At 42.6% G+C, this 17,305-nt stretch overlaps 1 protein-coding gene across 1 annotated transcript in view; it reads left to right on the top strand.

The window, feature by feature from the left end:
• The window catches only part of fto (FTO alpha-ketoglutarate dependent dioxygenase), a 118,690-nt gene that overhangs the window by 38,241 nt on the left and 63,144 nt on the right, over positions 1-17,305 (top strand). Inside the window, exon 8 of the mRNA XM_008284487.1 lies at positions 15,895-16,019. Within this exon, the coding sequence (XP_008282709.1) occupies positions 15,895-16,019 (125 nt within the window). The remainder of the gene's footprint in view (positions 1-15,894; positions 16,020-17,305) is intronic.

Genomic DNA, 17,305 nt, shown 5'->3' with positions numbered 1-17,305 from the left:
AATAATAATAATAATAATAATAATAATAATAATAATAATAATAATAATAAATGCCACACCATTTCCCAAAAAAATACAAGGACCCCCATGGCTGCTGTAGTCATGCTGTCCTGTAATTATGAGGATTCTCACCTTTCAAAATGCTCAACATGCCTCCGCTTGTGCTTCTTACACAAACTACACCAGTGATCTGCTGTCCAATAACGCTCTTCACAAGGGAGGGTGTGTTTAAAATTACATGATGGATTGTCTAACTTCTCTCCCCGCTACATTATTAAGGATGTGTCATGTGTTTAATCGGAGCCTCACTGAAGTTTTATTGGAGAGAAACGTGGGCACGCAGCTATTAGTTAGACACCGCTGTAAAGGAATCACTTAGTAATGTCAGACTCATAATTAAGTCACCTTAGTCACAACTCTGTTTGGTACATATGTGCCGAGGACACACACACACACACACACACACACACACACACACACACACACACACACACGCCACTGTAGATATACAGCATGCAAACACGCACAGATTCATGCTTGGTCTCGCGTTCTCTCTCCCCCGTGAGGTTTTACACTGTCCCCCCTCTCAGAGCCGGATTTCAAAGAGTGTGTGTCCGTATATGTGTGCACGAGTGCATGTGTGTGTGTGTGTGTGTGTGTTTAACACCAGACACCAGAAGCAGCAGGGGGCACTCTTGTATCACTGTAGCAGCGGCAGAGGGAACGAAAGAGCTGTGCTCCTCTTTTCCTCTCTGCACACTCGCTCTCTCTCCCTGTCTCTGTACGTCTCTCACCCACTTCTGCTGTCTCTGGGAGCTCTCTGTCTCTGTCAGTGTCGAGCGCTGAGCAGTAATCACATCTAATGCTCAGGCGGGGATAAAGACAGGGGCTGGAGGAGAACAGTGCCGCTGCTGCCGACGCTGCTCAGCTCCAGTCGTAGTCTCTCTCCCTCTCCCTCTCTCTCTCTCTCTCTCTCTTTCTCCCCCCTTTCCTCTCCCACAGTTGAACAGCCTGGCAGAGGGAGGGTGGGTGAGGTGGTGGTGGTGGCGGCGGCGGTGAGTAGACAGGGGCTAAACTCATCTAGAGCTCCACCTCCGGGCCCAGATGAAGTGTGTGATTTGGACCTGTATTTAGAAAAGGGCATCAGTGAAATGTGAGGTCTTTCTCGCTCTCTGCCGCTGTGTCTCCGTCTCTCTCTAATGGGCAAGCAAACCATGTCCACCGCGCGTCTTCGCGTGTGTGCGTCCAAATGTGGATTTCTGTCTTGCAGAGGCAACTTAACGTCAGACTTTATGCAATGCAGCAAATAAAACGTGAGCCTTTTTCTTCAAAATATTAAAAAATAAAAATAAAAATCAACAAAATGAAACAATAAAAAAAAAAAACAAGTATATAACACATGACAAGAGAATTGCATGCAGTATTTTTGTAATTTCAGTGTCTCAGAATTACATTGACGTGTGTTTTTTAGAACATTAATTTCACAGATTAAATTCTTTGGCAGAAAATTTAATTAATCATAATGTCAAATCACACAAAAGCAAGTATGTCTTCTGCAGAAACGCGTATCGAACCTATGCTAAAAAAAAAAAAAGAAAAAATACACTGGTGAGCGCATAAAGGCAATGATTCACTATTGTGATGAAAGACAACATTATTGCTCTTGCCAGCAATATTTACATACATGCATCGACCTCTGATATGCTGATGAAAAGCACTTTATAGATGTGACTTATAGATTTTCCTTTTGGAGGTTTTGATAGCTGTGGCTTTTCTGCAGTTAGATTAAAACACATTTCTCTAAATTACTTTGAGTTATTTAAATTACGTGGCTTCCCCCCCCGCATTCCTTTATTGCATATATTTTACATTTTGAAGCCGGCAATTGACAGCGCGCTGTAATTTAGTGAAATACAAGTGACCTACTGTGTGCAGACGCTGTTTACTATTTATTTACTTAGATTTTTTTTTTTTCTGTTCGCCTGCAGAGTATATTTTAATACAGCATTATTTTTGTCAAATTTGATATCACCGTGGGTATTTTGAAATAACAAATATATGTCTCTTTAAATAGGGGTTTATAAAATGACACTGTATTGTTTTATGCACTGTGCTCTAGCAATAAAACAGACTGTTGTTTTATCCAGCTAAAATAGCAATACAAACAGCGAGCCTTCCTCCCTTTATTGTCATATTTAGCACACAGTGTTGTGGGGATGCACTGCGCTATGTATGCGTTTGTTAGTCTGTATGAAGAATATTGCAATATGGGGGGGACTAGCTCCTGTTTATGGATACTGTCTCTCCCTGGGGCTCCCTCTCTGCTCCTCAGCCTGTTGTCATGCAAATGCTCATCCTTCCATTTGAATGACATTCTGATAAAATACATAAATAAATAAATAAAGAGCCGAAACAAAACAAGTCCACTTGCTCGCTTCGCCTCTTCTTGGCCTCCCCGAATTCGTGTGGCTCCTTGATAGAAAACAAACAGCCGGGGCTCCCGAATAATCTTCAAGTGTGGGCATATGTGTCTGAACGTACAGCGGGAGCTGCAACGCCTGCGTGCAGACAGAGGGTATGTAAGGTAAAGGTTGTTTCTGAAAGGGTGAACGAACGGCATTAACTTAAAGGTTTTTACATTCCCCTGTGATCCGGGGTGCCGAAGTCCGTTTAGACCTGCCCGGCTCGCAGCCTCGCGTTCCCACAGGACTCTGCTATCACGGCTATCATACAATAGTGACATTTCCTTAAACTAGCAACAATGAATAGCTTCCGTCTGAGTGACAATAGACACAGAGTCTTGGCTTTATGCAGAATATTTTAAATACCGGTGTGGTATTTTTTATCTTTCCTCTTTTCACTGTGGGGGAGAAGCGACAGCGAGCCCATGAGCACATCTCCCTCTATTTTTTTTCCCCCTCTCCTGTCCTGTGTGTGTGTGTGTGTGTGTGTTTTTGTGTGTATGTGTGAGCCATTGATGTTAATGTATGCACTCGGCATGACTTTAATTGATTTAGCAGCTCTGCTTGCACAGTACAGCTTTTTCCCTAATTTGTCACTTTCCTGACTTCTGTGGCTGCTCATCTCACAACTTCAAAAGCCACCGGATGCAAAGAGATTTCAATGCACGCCATCTTCTTCTTCTTCTCTCACTCTCTCTCTCTCTCTCTCTCTCTCTTTATGCTCTTTCTTTCTCTTGTTCTCTCCCTCTCTCGCTCCCACTATCTCGCCATATCTCTGTCTCTTTTCTCACACTTTCTCCCTCATTTGACAGGAGAACGAGCCTTGTAGATGGAAATCTTTTCAACACATATCAAGGAAATTAATCTACTTTCATAATAAATGGGATCCACTCAGTTGAATACATTTGTATACTTCAAGATGTACAAAACAGGAAGTGGTATCGGGGCCATGTCTTCCTCTACTCCATTCACCCAGCCTGTCAGTCCCTGTTTTCCGACGGTTTGGTCACACACATGTACGTATATACATATACACGCTGCTCTCTCCCTCTCTCTGTTTTTTTTTTTTTTTTCTTTCCCCTCCCTGTGTGACAAAATTTGCTTCTTCTGATTTATAATGGAGGCTGGGTTTCGCATGTGCGTATGCGCGGAGATGCGCTCGGTGACCATTTCATCTTCTCCCGTCACTGTAATAACAGTCTTCGGAAACAATCTGGGGCTGCTGAGGAGGGTAGCGCCGCAATCACACACAGCCTGGCCCGGTCGCCATCAGTAGCTGATTAGGTTATTGAGCAAAGAGGAGGGATGGGGGGTAGTGAGCTGTAGGGAGAGTCTGTGGAGTCAGAAACCGAGAGGAGGAGGGGGGGGAGGTAGAGAAAAAAAAAAGAGAGAGAGGGGTTGTGTGTTGGGGGGAGGCGGAGGGGTGGAGGGTCAATGTAAATGTTATTGCAGTGTGAGCTCATTTGATCAAAGTCCTGGAAAGGTTAAGCGAATCCAATCTGGTTTTGTATGGCAGAGTGGAGACACAGGCGCTAGGGAAGAAACCCCCAGGACGGAGAATGGATTATCATATTGGCGCTGGAGTAGCAGGGGCCTCCGACGGACAGTTTACTCTGCCCGTAATGCGTTTAGACAGCAATTGGCCTTAATAACCTTTATTGACTTCAGCGGGTCAGTGCCAAGAATCTAATTATCAAAGTGTATCAATTTCATTGGAGTTTAGAGTTGCACCGCTCAAAATAATTATTTTAAGGTCGGGCCGGGGCAATTAATCCCCTCTCCACTTATTTGATGGCTTTGTAAAACATTATAAATGTTATGGTTTCTGTTGTGCGTTTCACCGTAAATAATTTTAGGGAGCAATTTTTTGTAATGTACTATTTGGAGAGCTCACCGTGCCGGTCCAGGTGAGAGGAAAAAAGGCAGCGTATTCTGAAAAAGCTAGAGGCTACAGCTGAATCATGTTGCAGATGTTTACCAGGAGTCCTTTTTTTTTCTTCTTTCTTTCTTTCGCTTGCCGTTTTATTTGCACAGTTGGACCGAGTTTTATACCCACTTTATATGCACACATGGAACCCAGATTAATTATAAGTGTGAACTAAGCAGTAAACTGTTTAAAGACCATTTTTATTGCTCATTATGAAGCCATTTATTATCTCTTACATTAAATCACACTGTGTTTATGCATCATATTGTTTTGCATTTAAAGCTCTATACTGCATAAATAGGCTTATACGTTCATAATACTGCACATGTTTGTGGTCCTGGACGTATATAATTTGCGTAAAGGTGTGTGTATAGATGTCGACTTCCTTGTCTGTGTTTGTGTCCATGTGTTTTTGTATAAGTGTGCACAGTGTGTCCACAGTGGGAATGGAGGAAGTAAATGTGCAGCTACACAGTAGTTTATCCTTCATTGACAGTCAATATGTGCTGTTACCTGGATAGTAGCAGCTGTTTTTCCTTATCGCACAACATAGACTAGAGGCCTAATCCACACGTTCATTATTGCGTGGCCTTGTTTACCCGCAGCTGTATATTAGCTTGCTTGCTTTGCCCTATTTAGCCGGAGCTATATAAAAAAGAAATTACTCAGAGATTATTGTTATTATTCATTTAAAGAGGAAATATATGGCTGATAATACATTTTACATCATGCAGCAGCTTGTGTTTGGAAATATAAAATGAAAAGAAGCAGGAAGAGACACAGAGAGAGAGAGGGGGAGAGAGAGAGAGGGGAGAAAATGTAGCGGTGCAAAGGTATTTGCAATTCTCTTTGAAGTCCCTATTCAACAGGGTAAGCTGAATTTTCGGCAGTGCCTGATAGTGTTTCTGCGTAAATACTTAAACCCCTTTAGAGAATTTTCATGGGCAGATACGCGGTGGCTTGAAGGGAGCGTTTATGTTACCTGGAGCCAATGCAGCCCGCAGCTTTGTACCTAAAGATGTACACTAGTATTGAATGGAATCCCACAGAGGTTTGTCTATGACAGAATCTCGCTGCAACATCGCTGTAAGCCGAAGCGGGGGGAAAAAAAAAGAGCTTCGAACAGGTTTAACCCTGTCAGTCTTTTGCTAGGCTCTCACTCATGTGGTTATATACGTGAACACAAACATGGAAGGACGAAGACACCCGGACAGGCGCAGTCATAAACACGCGTGTTTGCGTGTGGTGTCCGTTTAAGAAAGTTTAAGGGCAACTTTTGTCGTGTGGTTCATGATAAAAGTATTCTTTTCACTCAACAGATGGAAGAACAGTGTGTGAAAAATGCGTCTTTTGCTTTTTTAAATTTTTTTTATTATTCATTCATAGATATTATTTGCATGGACTTAAACCAGTAGTTTATTATTTTAGAATGTAGTAGGATTAAAAATGCACACATATGAATAGACGGTCGCTCAGGACTGCCAATGTCAACAGCTCTTGTCATTCATATGTTTCACAATGAACGAAACCTGACATCACCTCATCTTTTCTTCTTGAGAACAGATACTTAAAGATCTCTGTCTTTGAAAATGATTAAAATGAGTCATTATATATACAGAATCTGTTATTATTACCCAACAACAGGAAACCTCTCATTGTCCTGAAACTGTGTGACAGACTTTGACCTGAGCAAACTTGTTTCGATGCTGTGGGTGAGTGAAATCGGAATGTATTAGATAAACTTGGTCGTCATTGACTGTATGTGGAAACCGCAAATGAAACAATGGCTCTTCTTTTTTTTTTGTCTTTGTGCCCATGACAGTCAGCCACAGTGTAGTGTACACCTCATCTTTACAATGAGGGGGTGGGGAGTTTTATTGACAGCAGTTTGGATAATTTATTTTGTTTGTCTGTGAATTGTGATGTTGACAGTGTTTTTACTGTATCAGTGGGCTTTGAAGGCGGCTTGTCTCGTCTTCTTAGAAAACAAATGAGCACTTTACAGAGACTGATCTGCCTTATCCGCTTAGCAGCTCCCTCAATCCCTGCATTTATTTATTTACTTATTTACTCACTTATTCATTTACTTACCTCTGTATGGATTTGGGTTGATTTCTCCCCCTCTACCCGCAGACGCAACCCCTCCCATTTCCTCCCTTCATCCTTGGCCCCGATCAGCAAGATAAGCCTTCAGAGGAGGGGAGATAACATCCATTAAAGTGGTAAAGAGGAATTATGGGGCAGCCCAGATTAATCACTGCTCAGCTTAATCGCATTCAGTGTGGACGGCGGGGTTGGCTGCAGGGCCCGGCTTCTTCCTGTGTCATACCAACACAGAGCGAGTAAGAGAGAGAGATGCAAGGAAGGAGTGTGTTTGTTGAAAAGTGCCTTGATGGGGGAGAAAGTATAAAAAGATGAAAGAGAGATTTCAGAACATCTCATAGCAAAGCCCGCCCCTCTTATAGCTGACTGGAGACATTACTGCTAACCAGCACTTGACACATAATTATTCCGTTACTTTGATCGCAGGTGTAATTGTTTACTCTTGCAGGCAATCGTGTCAGAGCGGTTTAGTAAAAGATATTGCCACAGACACGAGAAAACATTGATTTGTCACTAACAGCAAAGAAAATCACCTAAAATCTTGCTGTAGTTTTAGCAGCGTATTAATCTCATCGACTGCTGAATATATGGCCGCAGCTTGTTCGGTATTGTTCAGAAATATCAGGAATGTTGCGACGCTGAGCTCTGCAGGCGAGCAGAAATAGAGCTACTCACAACTCTGTGCACGCACTTTTAATAAAATCATTTAAATCTGAATCTAGATCCTCATCAGGTCCTGTGGTTGATATCCTTATTATTGTTTATCTGCACGTCAACTCAAATTCATTTCACATTTATTTGTACAGCCCCTAATCACAGTCACAGTCTCGGAGGGGTTTATATCGCCCACACCGAGTGAAACAATAAATGAAACCAATTAATGAAAATGAAAACAGCACACCCCAACTATGGATCCTCAAAGTGAACAATGAAAGAAAAAAAGAAGAAGACCCTCAAAATCTAATTAGGGACAAAAATAGGACATAGGTTCTAACAAAATCTGTTTTCTGGTGTTGTTACACACACACAAGGTCCAAAACCACAGATTAAAACTGATATATGATACAGTAAAAGAAATACAGGTGCTACAAAGTCAAACATCACTGTGATACCAAATTACGCTTTTCATCTTTTCATCTCTGAGGCAGGCTTACACATAAGGTATCCAGTGTGGTAAAAAATTTGATCCATGATCAGCTTCTTTGTCTGAATGTTTGAGTAGTACAGCAAAATAGCAAGCGCTTAATACCTCGGTACCTCGCTAATTCTTCAGAATCACCGGAGCAGCGATGGCGTTCGGAGCAGCAATCAGGGTTTTTTTTAAGTACATAAAGCCTCTTTTGAAAACAATGAGTGGAGAGAATGGCGCGATTCTGATGGGAAGACAGTGTAAAATTGTCTGATTCGCTTGAAGAATCGCAAAGAAAAGGAGGAAATATGGGAAAAGATTGTTGATGATAATTGTAGTTTTTTTTTCTTTTTCTTTTGGCGGCGAGGTGGAGGAAGGTTTACGGAGGTGGAACTGAGAAAGAGAGTGCGGGCGGGAAGGTTGTGGCATTTTCAGAGGTCTGGGGAAAAAGAAAGAAACCGTGCAGGTTTAAGTTGGAATCAGAGCTGGCGAGCTAAAGTAAATCAGAAAGAAATGAAAAGCTGATGGTGTAAACAAGGGGATGTCAGTACAGTCAGGAGGAAGTACAAGTCCTGGGAGCATTGTGGGAAGTTTTTGTCTGTGCACCTTTCAAAACAGGGCATGTACAGTATGAGGAGGATAACCCAGCAGAGATCAAACCTGAGATGTGTGTTTTTTTGTGAGAGAAAATCCCTCCCTTTTCTTTTTCTTTTTTACAACCTGTGTTTCTTTTTTTTTTGTCCTTTTAACTACGTTTCCTCATCACAGGTAGCACCGCGCCTCCACCCCGCTATCCTTCCCCTGCAGATAGAGCGATCTGATGGGTGGTGTTAAATGGGTGAGATGTAGGACAGTGTAATTAACGCTAGTCCTTTAGTGGGCCCCGCCTCGCTCTGCTGGGAGCGCCCGATATAGCACTCATTAATTCCTATTTGTGTGTAATGAGAGGGTCATGTTGGATGTAATAAATGGCTCTTTTATTTGGGCGAGAGCTGCAGGGCGGCATCCTCTCCTGGCTAACAGTCTCATAAACACCCTTTAGCCGCTCTCATCAGCCTCCCTGGGTGAGCAGCAATCACACATACACACATTACACAATGGGAGGGAAAGTAGACTGTGTAAATGTGTGGAAAAACCAGGTGTGTTTAGAAACGCTCGAGTAACTTTAACATACCCCGTTTTTTGTTTTTTTTCTGCAGCCACTAATAACACCACGGCAGTATGTTAAAAGTCTGGCATTTTAAAAATAAATACCCTGCATTTGAACACACATATTAGATATCAGTCTTTATTTGTTTATTTTGTTCCTTTGAGTGTTTTTAATTGATAAAATTCTTGAGCTCTTTATTTTATGATAACGCATTTGAAAGAACAGATTGTCTGAAAAGTCCTCAGCGGTTGTTTTCAAGTGCTGATCAAAAAGGTTCAACACTTGCAGTAAGAGTTGGCCACTTCGAACTATTTTCTTGTAAGATGAAACCCCAAAAAAATTACAACCACAAAGCAGGCGCAAACAAAGAAGTTGGCTGTTTTTTTGATGTCGAAATACAATGTAATATAGACTTTTGATTCATTGCAGTAATTAGGTGCGTGATGTAACTCAATCCACAGTGTACTGTATCCACGTTTAATTCCCTGTGCTTAATTAGATTATATCAGTGTACGGCACAATATTTTAAGAGCCTTGTTGAACATTGTTAAATGTAAAAGCTACTAGTGTCTGTGACTTCTTTGCCAGATTGAAGCAGACAGCATCTTATAGGGTATGTGAGTCCATAATCCAGTTATATGTAACTGCTTCATGGTGTGTGCCATTGTCTATTACTTCATAGCTGTGTGGTGTGGAGAGAATTGTTTAAGGCAACAGAGCTGCCAGTCTTATGTATAGGGAAGCAGCAGATTAAACACACTCCTGCTTTTTTTGTTTTTGTTTTGTACTGTATGGTGCATTGCATTACCAACACTAGGAATCGACATAAAATTATTTAAAAGAACAGGTAACCTCAAAAAAAGGTAGATGCCAGAATTGAAATATAGAATAAAATCACAAAATTATTGATGATAAAATATCTTAAATATGTTTAGAGTTGATCTGTATAGCTAACATTTGTCTGCTGGCTGAAACTATACAGACCTGCTTGTTTTTAATAAGTACGTATCTTATGGCAGCGAACCTGTAATTTTGGAGATCTTAATCTGTTGTACTTAAGATACAATCACAGGGTTTCTCTCTACCTCTATTCATATTTGATGTCAGACTTGACATATAAGAAGCTCTGTTTAGTTTCACGACGGCAGCTCCGTGGTTCTCAGCCAGATGCAAAAAACTGAAGAATCACTCCTCCTCTGACTTCTTGTAGTCAATCAAAACTTTGTTAGCAGCGCATTTCAGCCCCTGCAGGCATATCCCCCCTCTCTAAAACAAAATTCCTCTATGTGAGCATGTCTAGATGGATGGAAACCCTTTTTATTGGTTTAGCATTTTTGAAGACCTGAAGTATGGTGCAGTGTGTGTAATACTGTAACTCCAGGGCTTAGAAATGCTGGCTTTGGCCCCAGTCAGCAAAAAGCTTTTTACTGGCAGGAGAGTGAGGTGCTGATCACAATCTGCTATCTAGCTAGAATCTAGACTCAGCTTTCATATACTGAGAGAGAGAAAGGGGGTTTTAACAGAGCAGAAGGTGCTTGAGTGTCACGCTCATCGCAAACATCTCTGTCCAGCTCTGTCTTTATTGTCCTGAATTAGTCAAAGCGCCTCTCAAAGCTTCCTTGTGATGGATGGATCACGCATTCTAGCTCGGCCGCTGAGGAGTTTGCACAAGTGCGTGCGTAGCCCCTGTCCTAGTGTGCTGGAGAGCTCATTCAGAATAAGAACTATGTGGTTTAGCCATTAAGGCCAACTGGATCCACACTCCTTATCATGAGACAGAGACAAAACCCTTGCAAAAAAACCCCCCCAAAAAACAAAAAACAGGCCGGTGAATTTTTATGTGATATTTGTGGGGCCATTCAAGTGCGACTTGACAACAGATTTGCCTTTTCTTCTCGCCACCAAAAGGGAGCAAACACAAAAGCCTGTGAGTTCTGCTTCATTTGACCCTGTGCAAAGCATATGTCCTTCCGTCCTGCTTGTATTCTGTCCAGAAGATGGACTGCCTTAGGGCCCATAGAAAGCATCCCTGCCCACTTGAGTGTGTTACAATGCCTTCAAACAAAATCACTTGTCAGGGGTCTTCCCTTTTTGGGACTGTCTCTATTCCCCCCAACCCTTTGTCACTTCAAACATGTTACTCTGATGTTTCAGACACATTTTTCTAATGTTTTACACTCCATATAATCTGCTGTGTGTAGCAAAGCCCCTTTTACTGGCTGACATAATTGATGGTGCCCGCGACCTTGCAAAGGTCAATCTGGCAGAAAGGCCTTGGTTTCTGTCACCACGGAGATTGCGAGAACACATCAACACACCCACACACACTCACGGAATAAAAATGGGGATTTCTTGGTGCACTTGTAAGAAATTAGAAGATTGTTGTTCAAACTGGGTTTGAATAAATCGTTGGGAGAGTTTCAGCACAGGTCAGCGGTGGGTAGTAGTCATGTGATTACGCCACAAGTGCTCTTGGACAGTGCAGACCTTCAACAAGGCCAATGTCCTGTCTCACAGTTTAAAAGGAAGTGATCTGGAGCTGCACCAAATTCTTCTTATTCCCAAGTTCAACCTCGTCATCGAGTTTCATGAAGTTTTGTGTGATTGTTTTTGCATAATCCTGCTGACAGACAGCACAGGAAACATAATGTCAGCTGAGTAATAAGAAACTGTACAAACTGTTTTGTTCACTATTGTGGGACTATAATGGCATATTTTAGGACTAAATGCAAAGTAGAGTTCAGACTCACCTCTCTAGAAGGCCTCTGTACGAAGTGCTCTGCAAGTTTCAGCTGTAAGATCAGCTCAAAGATGCACAGATAATTCAGAAGACCAACAAACGTACAAAGAAAAAGCCTCCTTGAATCATCTTATTGTGTTCACTTCCAGCTTCAAAGTGGAAAACTGTCCAGTAATGTTGACACTCTTCAGTCTTACCACACAGACACACACACACACACACACACACACACACACACACATTATCAACCAATCTTACGTAATGGAAACTGAGTAAATTTAATTTCAGATATGCTTCAATTTTGAGCCATCTGTAATCATGTGACAGCAGGCAGACGGCAGGAAAAAAAAAAGCACTCACACACACACATACACGCACACACACACACACTTTTTATGACTTTAAGTGTGATGTCACAGAAAAGTAAATGTGGTCTGGTCTTATTTCTTCCTGGGCTAATATAATTTTTCCACCGGTGGAGAGTCCCCCCCAAGAGCAAAGTAACTCGGCGGTGGCATGCAGCAAACACACACAGATCCCTTGTCCCGACTGGAACTGGCCCTGGCAGGATCACAGCTCCCAAGTTGTTTATATCAGTGAGCAGAAGCTATCCATTACCCAGAGCAAGGTGCTTGATGCCTTTTTCCAGCAACAGTCAAAGTGATATTGGTTTCTTGTATTAGAGGGGAGAGGGAGATGCAGGCATCTAAGAGTCTGCCAAGCTGCCACTCTGAAGCCCTATGAAATCAGGTGTCGGAGCAGCTGAGCTTAAACCGTGGCAAAAGTCCACCAGAGTGTCTGGAGATGCAGAGAAAAGGGTTGAAGTGGAGATATGTGGCTGAATCACCAGCTGTTTAGATGATCCAGAGTAAGTCAAGTGAAGAAATGGATGCTCATTTACAAACTCTCACGTCATTGCTTAGGTCTTAAAAAGTGGATCTCCGTCTTTGATACAGTGCTAGTATATTGCCCAAACTAATTCACCTGCCATTATTCTCAACTGTAAATCTGAGCAGATGGCTAAATTCAAAGCCAGGAGAGCTCTGAGTCATTATCCTGATGACCACAAGAGTTTAAACCCCAGAGGAGTTCACCCACTATCTAGCAATTAACAGCATTAATAAAACAGAAACTTTTTTTTTTCTCTCTCTTTTGAGTTACACAAGGTATTCAAACACAGATTACTAAATAGAGAACACAACTGACATGATAGGAATTAATTATTGATGTAGAACTGATCCTGTGGAGGTTTTTCTTACAGCATTCCATCTCTGTGACTTAAAATCCCCAGCGATGGCTCAACAGCCACAAAGAAGAGGATGGATTACTAGTTAGGCAATGCCTGCCTCCATATGGGCACAGAGACACGTTGGCACACAAGAAGACAGGGGAGTCTGCTGGCCTGTTGTCGGGCTGTTACACATGCTAGTGGCAGGCAAACAGGCGTGGAGGTTGCCAGTCTGTCAGACAGAGGTGCACTTAGGCAAATTAACGCCAGGCACCAGCCAAAACTCTGGAATGTTTGGTGTTACTGGCGAGTTTGTTTACCTTCTTCCTTTTTAGGTAACCGTTCATCATTGGGATGGTCTATTCTGGTCTCCAAATCACCCCTGACTATTAAACTAGTTAATAAGGGAGGTCAGTTTTGGGATTTGTAAGCGTTTGTGGCCTGCAGACGTAAAAGGTTTCCTATATAAGAGAGTGCCAGTCAGCTTAAGAGGACTTTGGGTCCCCTGAAAGTCCTGGTCTAAAGTCTGCTAAGGCATTTCATTGGGTGTTAACTGTTTCTCTGACACTCTGGTGGTCAGCTCGTAGCTCTGTTTTATGGAGTGTAAACTTTCAGTTCTGCATGCATCTTTTTTTAACCTTTCTGCCTTTGAGCTTCTTAGGTATTACGTGAGCAGTGACAGCTATTCTGTGAAGTTTTAAGGGTTGTACATCGTACTGCACTGTGTGCAGCAACAATCTTCCCATTGTATTATTCTGTGTTGAATGAGTGACATGTTGTTATGTGATAGAATAGACAGATGCTTGTTGGTGTTAAGATACAGTCCTGGCTCGAGGTGTTAGTGAGCTGCCCCAGGCTGCCCTCCAGCCAGCCTTCGCTTGGAACACTATCATCACTCCAGCTCTCCACCAACCAAAATATCACCTCAGCCTGGCTGCAGGTTTGTTTACCTACTCTGCCTCTGCACAGGGCCGGAAATGTTTATGCCTATCTGTAGAAAAATAGACAAGGTTGAATTTAGGGTCTGGGGACCAGAGATGGGGGTACCGAGGACTTTCTTGTCCTCTCATTCACCTCGGGATGTGGCCTGGGTCAGGGGGACATCTGTGGTCAGCATCAGGCTGAGAGAGGTGGAGGCTGAGGACAGCTACTGTCATCAAGGGGTAAATAGAAGGAGAGAGGGGGCTGATTGGTGCTAACACAGGCCCAGAGATAAAGGGCTGTGGTCTGAATGAGGCTGGCTGAGGCTGGGCTTGACCAGTAAACAACCAGTGGGGTGTCTAAATGGCCTGGGGATCAGCCTGGGGCTAAACCTGAAGGCCTCTCTCAGCACTGGGTCTTCTAAACACAAGATCATACGTGCACGCACTCTGGCACGCAAACACACATGCACACATTTTCATGGGGAAGAAGGCTCGCTGGCACACATTCACATTATCAGAGGCACACCTACGCTCACAAAAATTTGAAGAGAACAAACAAAAAGAAGCTTTCGCATTCACACCAACAAATGTACACGCACTCCCCCAAAGCACAACTTGTCCCTGGTGTGTTTAATGAAATCGGTAAACAGAATTCACTATTCTTCATGCATCATCTTCATTGAGTCGGGACAAAAACCCAACTAATGCTTTTCTTTAAACCGCATACCACATCATTTACCAGTTTATGTGGCTTTTGCCGGTCATGTTGTTATTTTTTAGCGTGGTTAGCTCATTGGACTGTGCCGCCTTTCCCGTCTTGTTATTCGTTCACTTCCCAACCCAGCTCCGGGAAGAGTTGAAGCAAGCTCAGAAGCAGAGTGGAGCAGGTTTCAGATCAACCGCGAATCCCCTGCTCCTCAGCGTTGTGCTCGAAACATTGAAACCGTGTTACACGGCCAGCATGGCAATGTGATGTCTACCAGCTGAGATGGTGATACAGTCTGAATGCACTTTCTGGCACTTTCTTAGCCTGTCACTCATCCCAGAGGGGACAGGGTTTGATCCAAACTGAAAGGCACAGTTTCCATAGGGAGTACAGCCGGCCCTGCCTCCTCCTGGTCACCGTAATCTTTGGTGTCTCCTCCGAGTCAGGTGTAATCAGTCACACGCCGCCACATGTTTTGACACCTGTCCTGTGTGCTGTAGAGGAAGTAAGCATATTACTCCTCTCCTTTGGAAACACACACACAGACAATCAAACCTATCTTCACGTGAATTAAGACAGACAGGTGGATTGTCAGAAAGGGATTAAAAAAGAGGGAGAGAGGAAGAAATGAAGGTTCCCTTACATTGTGGCTTTTTTTGAAAAGGAGGTTGGATGACTGGGGAGGCGAGTGACTGTTAATGGGAAGAAATGAACGCGCTTGACTGGTGGATGTGACAGGAAGAGACTGTTCTTAACAAGGCGTCAGAGTCAGTCAGAGTTACAGATCCATCATTTCTCAGAGGCTGGGAAGAGGAGGAGGAGGGGGGGAGACATTTAAGGATATTCAGAGAGGGAGAGAGTCTGTGAAGGGTAGAGAAGAAGAGGGAGACGGTGAGGGGAAAGAGGGATTTGAGTGTGGCTGACAGCACTGCATTTAATTTGGGCTGCCAGATCCTTTTTCATTTGACTCCCTCTCAACCAGCTTAGAGGCTGCGGAGGACTTGGAGGCGAAGGTTTGCCAGGATGTCTCCGATTAGCACTGATGTGCCACGTCACACTTTAAGCCGGCCTGTAATTCATGTTCAACAGGGGGATACTCACACATTACACTGTGCTGTGCAGGACGTGATTAATTGACTCACACTCTAATATTGGGTGTAATTTGCCCATCCTCTGATGTGAAACTGACTTTATACTAGACTTACTGTATGCCGCCGTCCCAGGGATGTTATAATTGAGTCTTTGCTCAGAGCTGTGTAATTTCTAAACTGAGGATAGAAGCTCAAGGATGGCAGGAATAGCTTCAGGTAGTTATTCCACTCAATTCCATGCTATTAAATATTTACAGTCATATTTTCACCACTGTTTTCAAAAGAACATTTTTTTTTTTTTTGTATTGCATATTTTGTCATTGGAAACGAAGATAGAATTAAATAGGGTGTTGTCCAGTGGTCCGCATCCTACTGAAGTTTTCACATCTTTCCATTAACTTCTACTTGATGCACCTATCTCCCACTATTTTTCAGACAATGCTCTTCCTGGCTACAGTGGAGGAGGAGGGCCAAGCAGGGGAGGGAAGGAGGGAGATGGCAGAAACCCTGCTGTCTGCCTTGACAGACAGACACCAGCAAAGACAGACATGGAGAGACAGGTAACACAATGTACCACCAACTTTGTTCCTTCTATTGGTCTTGGAAAAAATAAATCTCTGACTGATGTGTGAGGCAGGTAAAAAAGAAAAAAAAACCCTCTATGATCTATGAGCTCCCGCACAAATTCAAAGTGGAAACAGCATCACACACACACACAAAAGTTTCATTCAAGATACATTTTGGAAACAATTTAATATTTAAAATGTTTTGCGACCTGTCCAGGGTGTCCCCTGCCTTCGCCCTAAGTCAGCTGGGATAGACTCCAGCCCCCCCGCGACCATAGTGAGGATTAAGTGGTGTATAGATAATGGATGGATGGAAAATGATGAAAAATAGTGTAGCTGTGTTTCCACTTAATTGTCAATAACAACAAAAAATTAAAGAAAATATGAATTAAGTTTGTTTTTATGAACTGTGCTGGAGCAAATAAACTAGGCTGTGTCATGTCATCAGAAGGTGGTGACACAGGCTACATTACGCTTCACTTTAATAAATAGAGTAGAAGAAGTTGGAAACAAAACCAGTTGTTTTCCAACTGTCATTAAAACATCATGGAAGAACAAATAAAGCTAACATTGGGAAAGAAAAATGCATTAAAGTCTTCAGGATGCATTTTAATAGAGAAAGTTATAATTATTCTTTCATATCAGCTGATGTTGTTGCATGTTTGATGCTGTTCAGAGGTGGAGACAACAAAAAAGTAGACAGAAACAGCTGATCGGCTGAATTTAATGTGTCAGAGCTGATTCAGAAAATCTGTTTCCATCTGCTATTCTGTGCATTAAAGCTTCTTCAAAAAAAGACAGAAAACCACATCAAGCCAGTGTAAAAGCTGAAAATGAGGGAATTTACTGCTTCCGTTAACTTTCTGTAATGTAATCCTTGAGAATGCCCGTAACACTACATCACGTGGCTATTGAGGGTTGCTCCAGAAGTTGTGTGTACCTGTGTTGTTACCAAAATTCTATCTTATAAATGTTTTACTCAAGGTTTACCCCGTTAAAGCCACAACCTTGTGATTTTTTTTTCCTTCCCGTCAAGAATAAACACCTAGAATGTGAATAGTTTTCATAAGAAGACATGTGGCGAACTCTTTACAGCCTCTTCAGCAGTTAATGATGAGACGCGACCAAACTTTGAAACCAACATGTTGCTTGGTATGCTGCCTACACTTGTAAGAACCGGAGATAATTTTGTGCTCAGTGATAGCGAGCAACACCAATTTGTTCATACGCAGCCCTCACATCATCAAGCAAAATAATCAGGATCCGTCACATTAGTGCTA

The sequence above is a fragment of the Stegastes partitus genome, unplaced genomic scaffold (genome assembly GCF_000690725.1).
Source record: "Stegastes partitus isolate 25-593 unplaced genomic scaffold, Stegastes_partitus-1.0.2 Scaffold361, whole genome shotgun sequence".
Lineage (NCBI taxonomy): Eukaryota > Metazoa > Chordata > Actinopteri > Pomacentridae > Stegastes > Stegastes partitus.
This window is presented reverse-complemented; position numbering and strand designations above follow the sequence as displayed.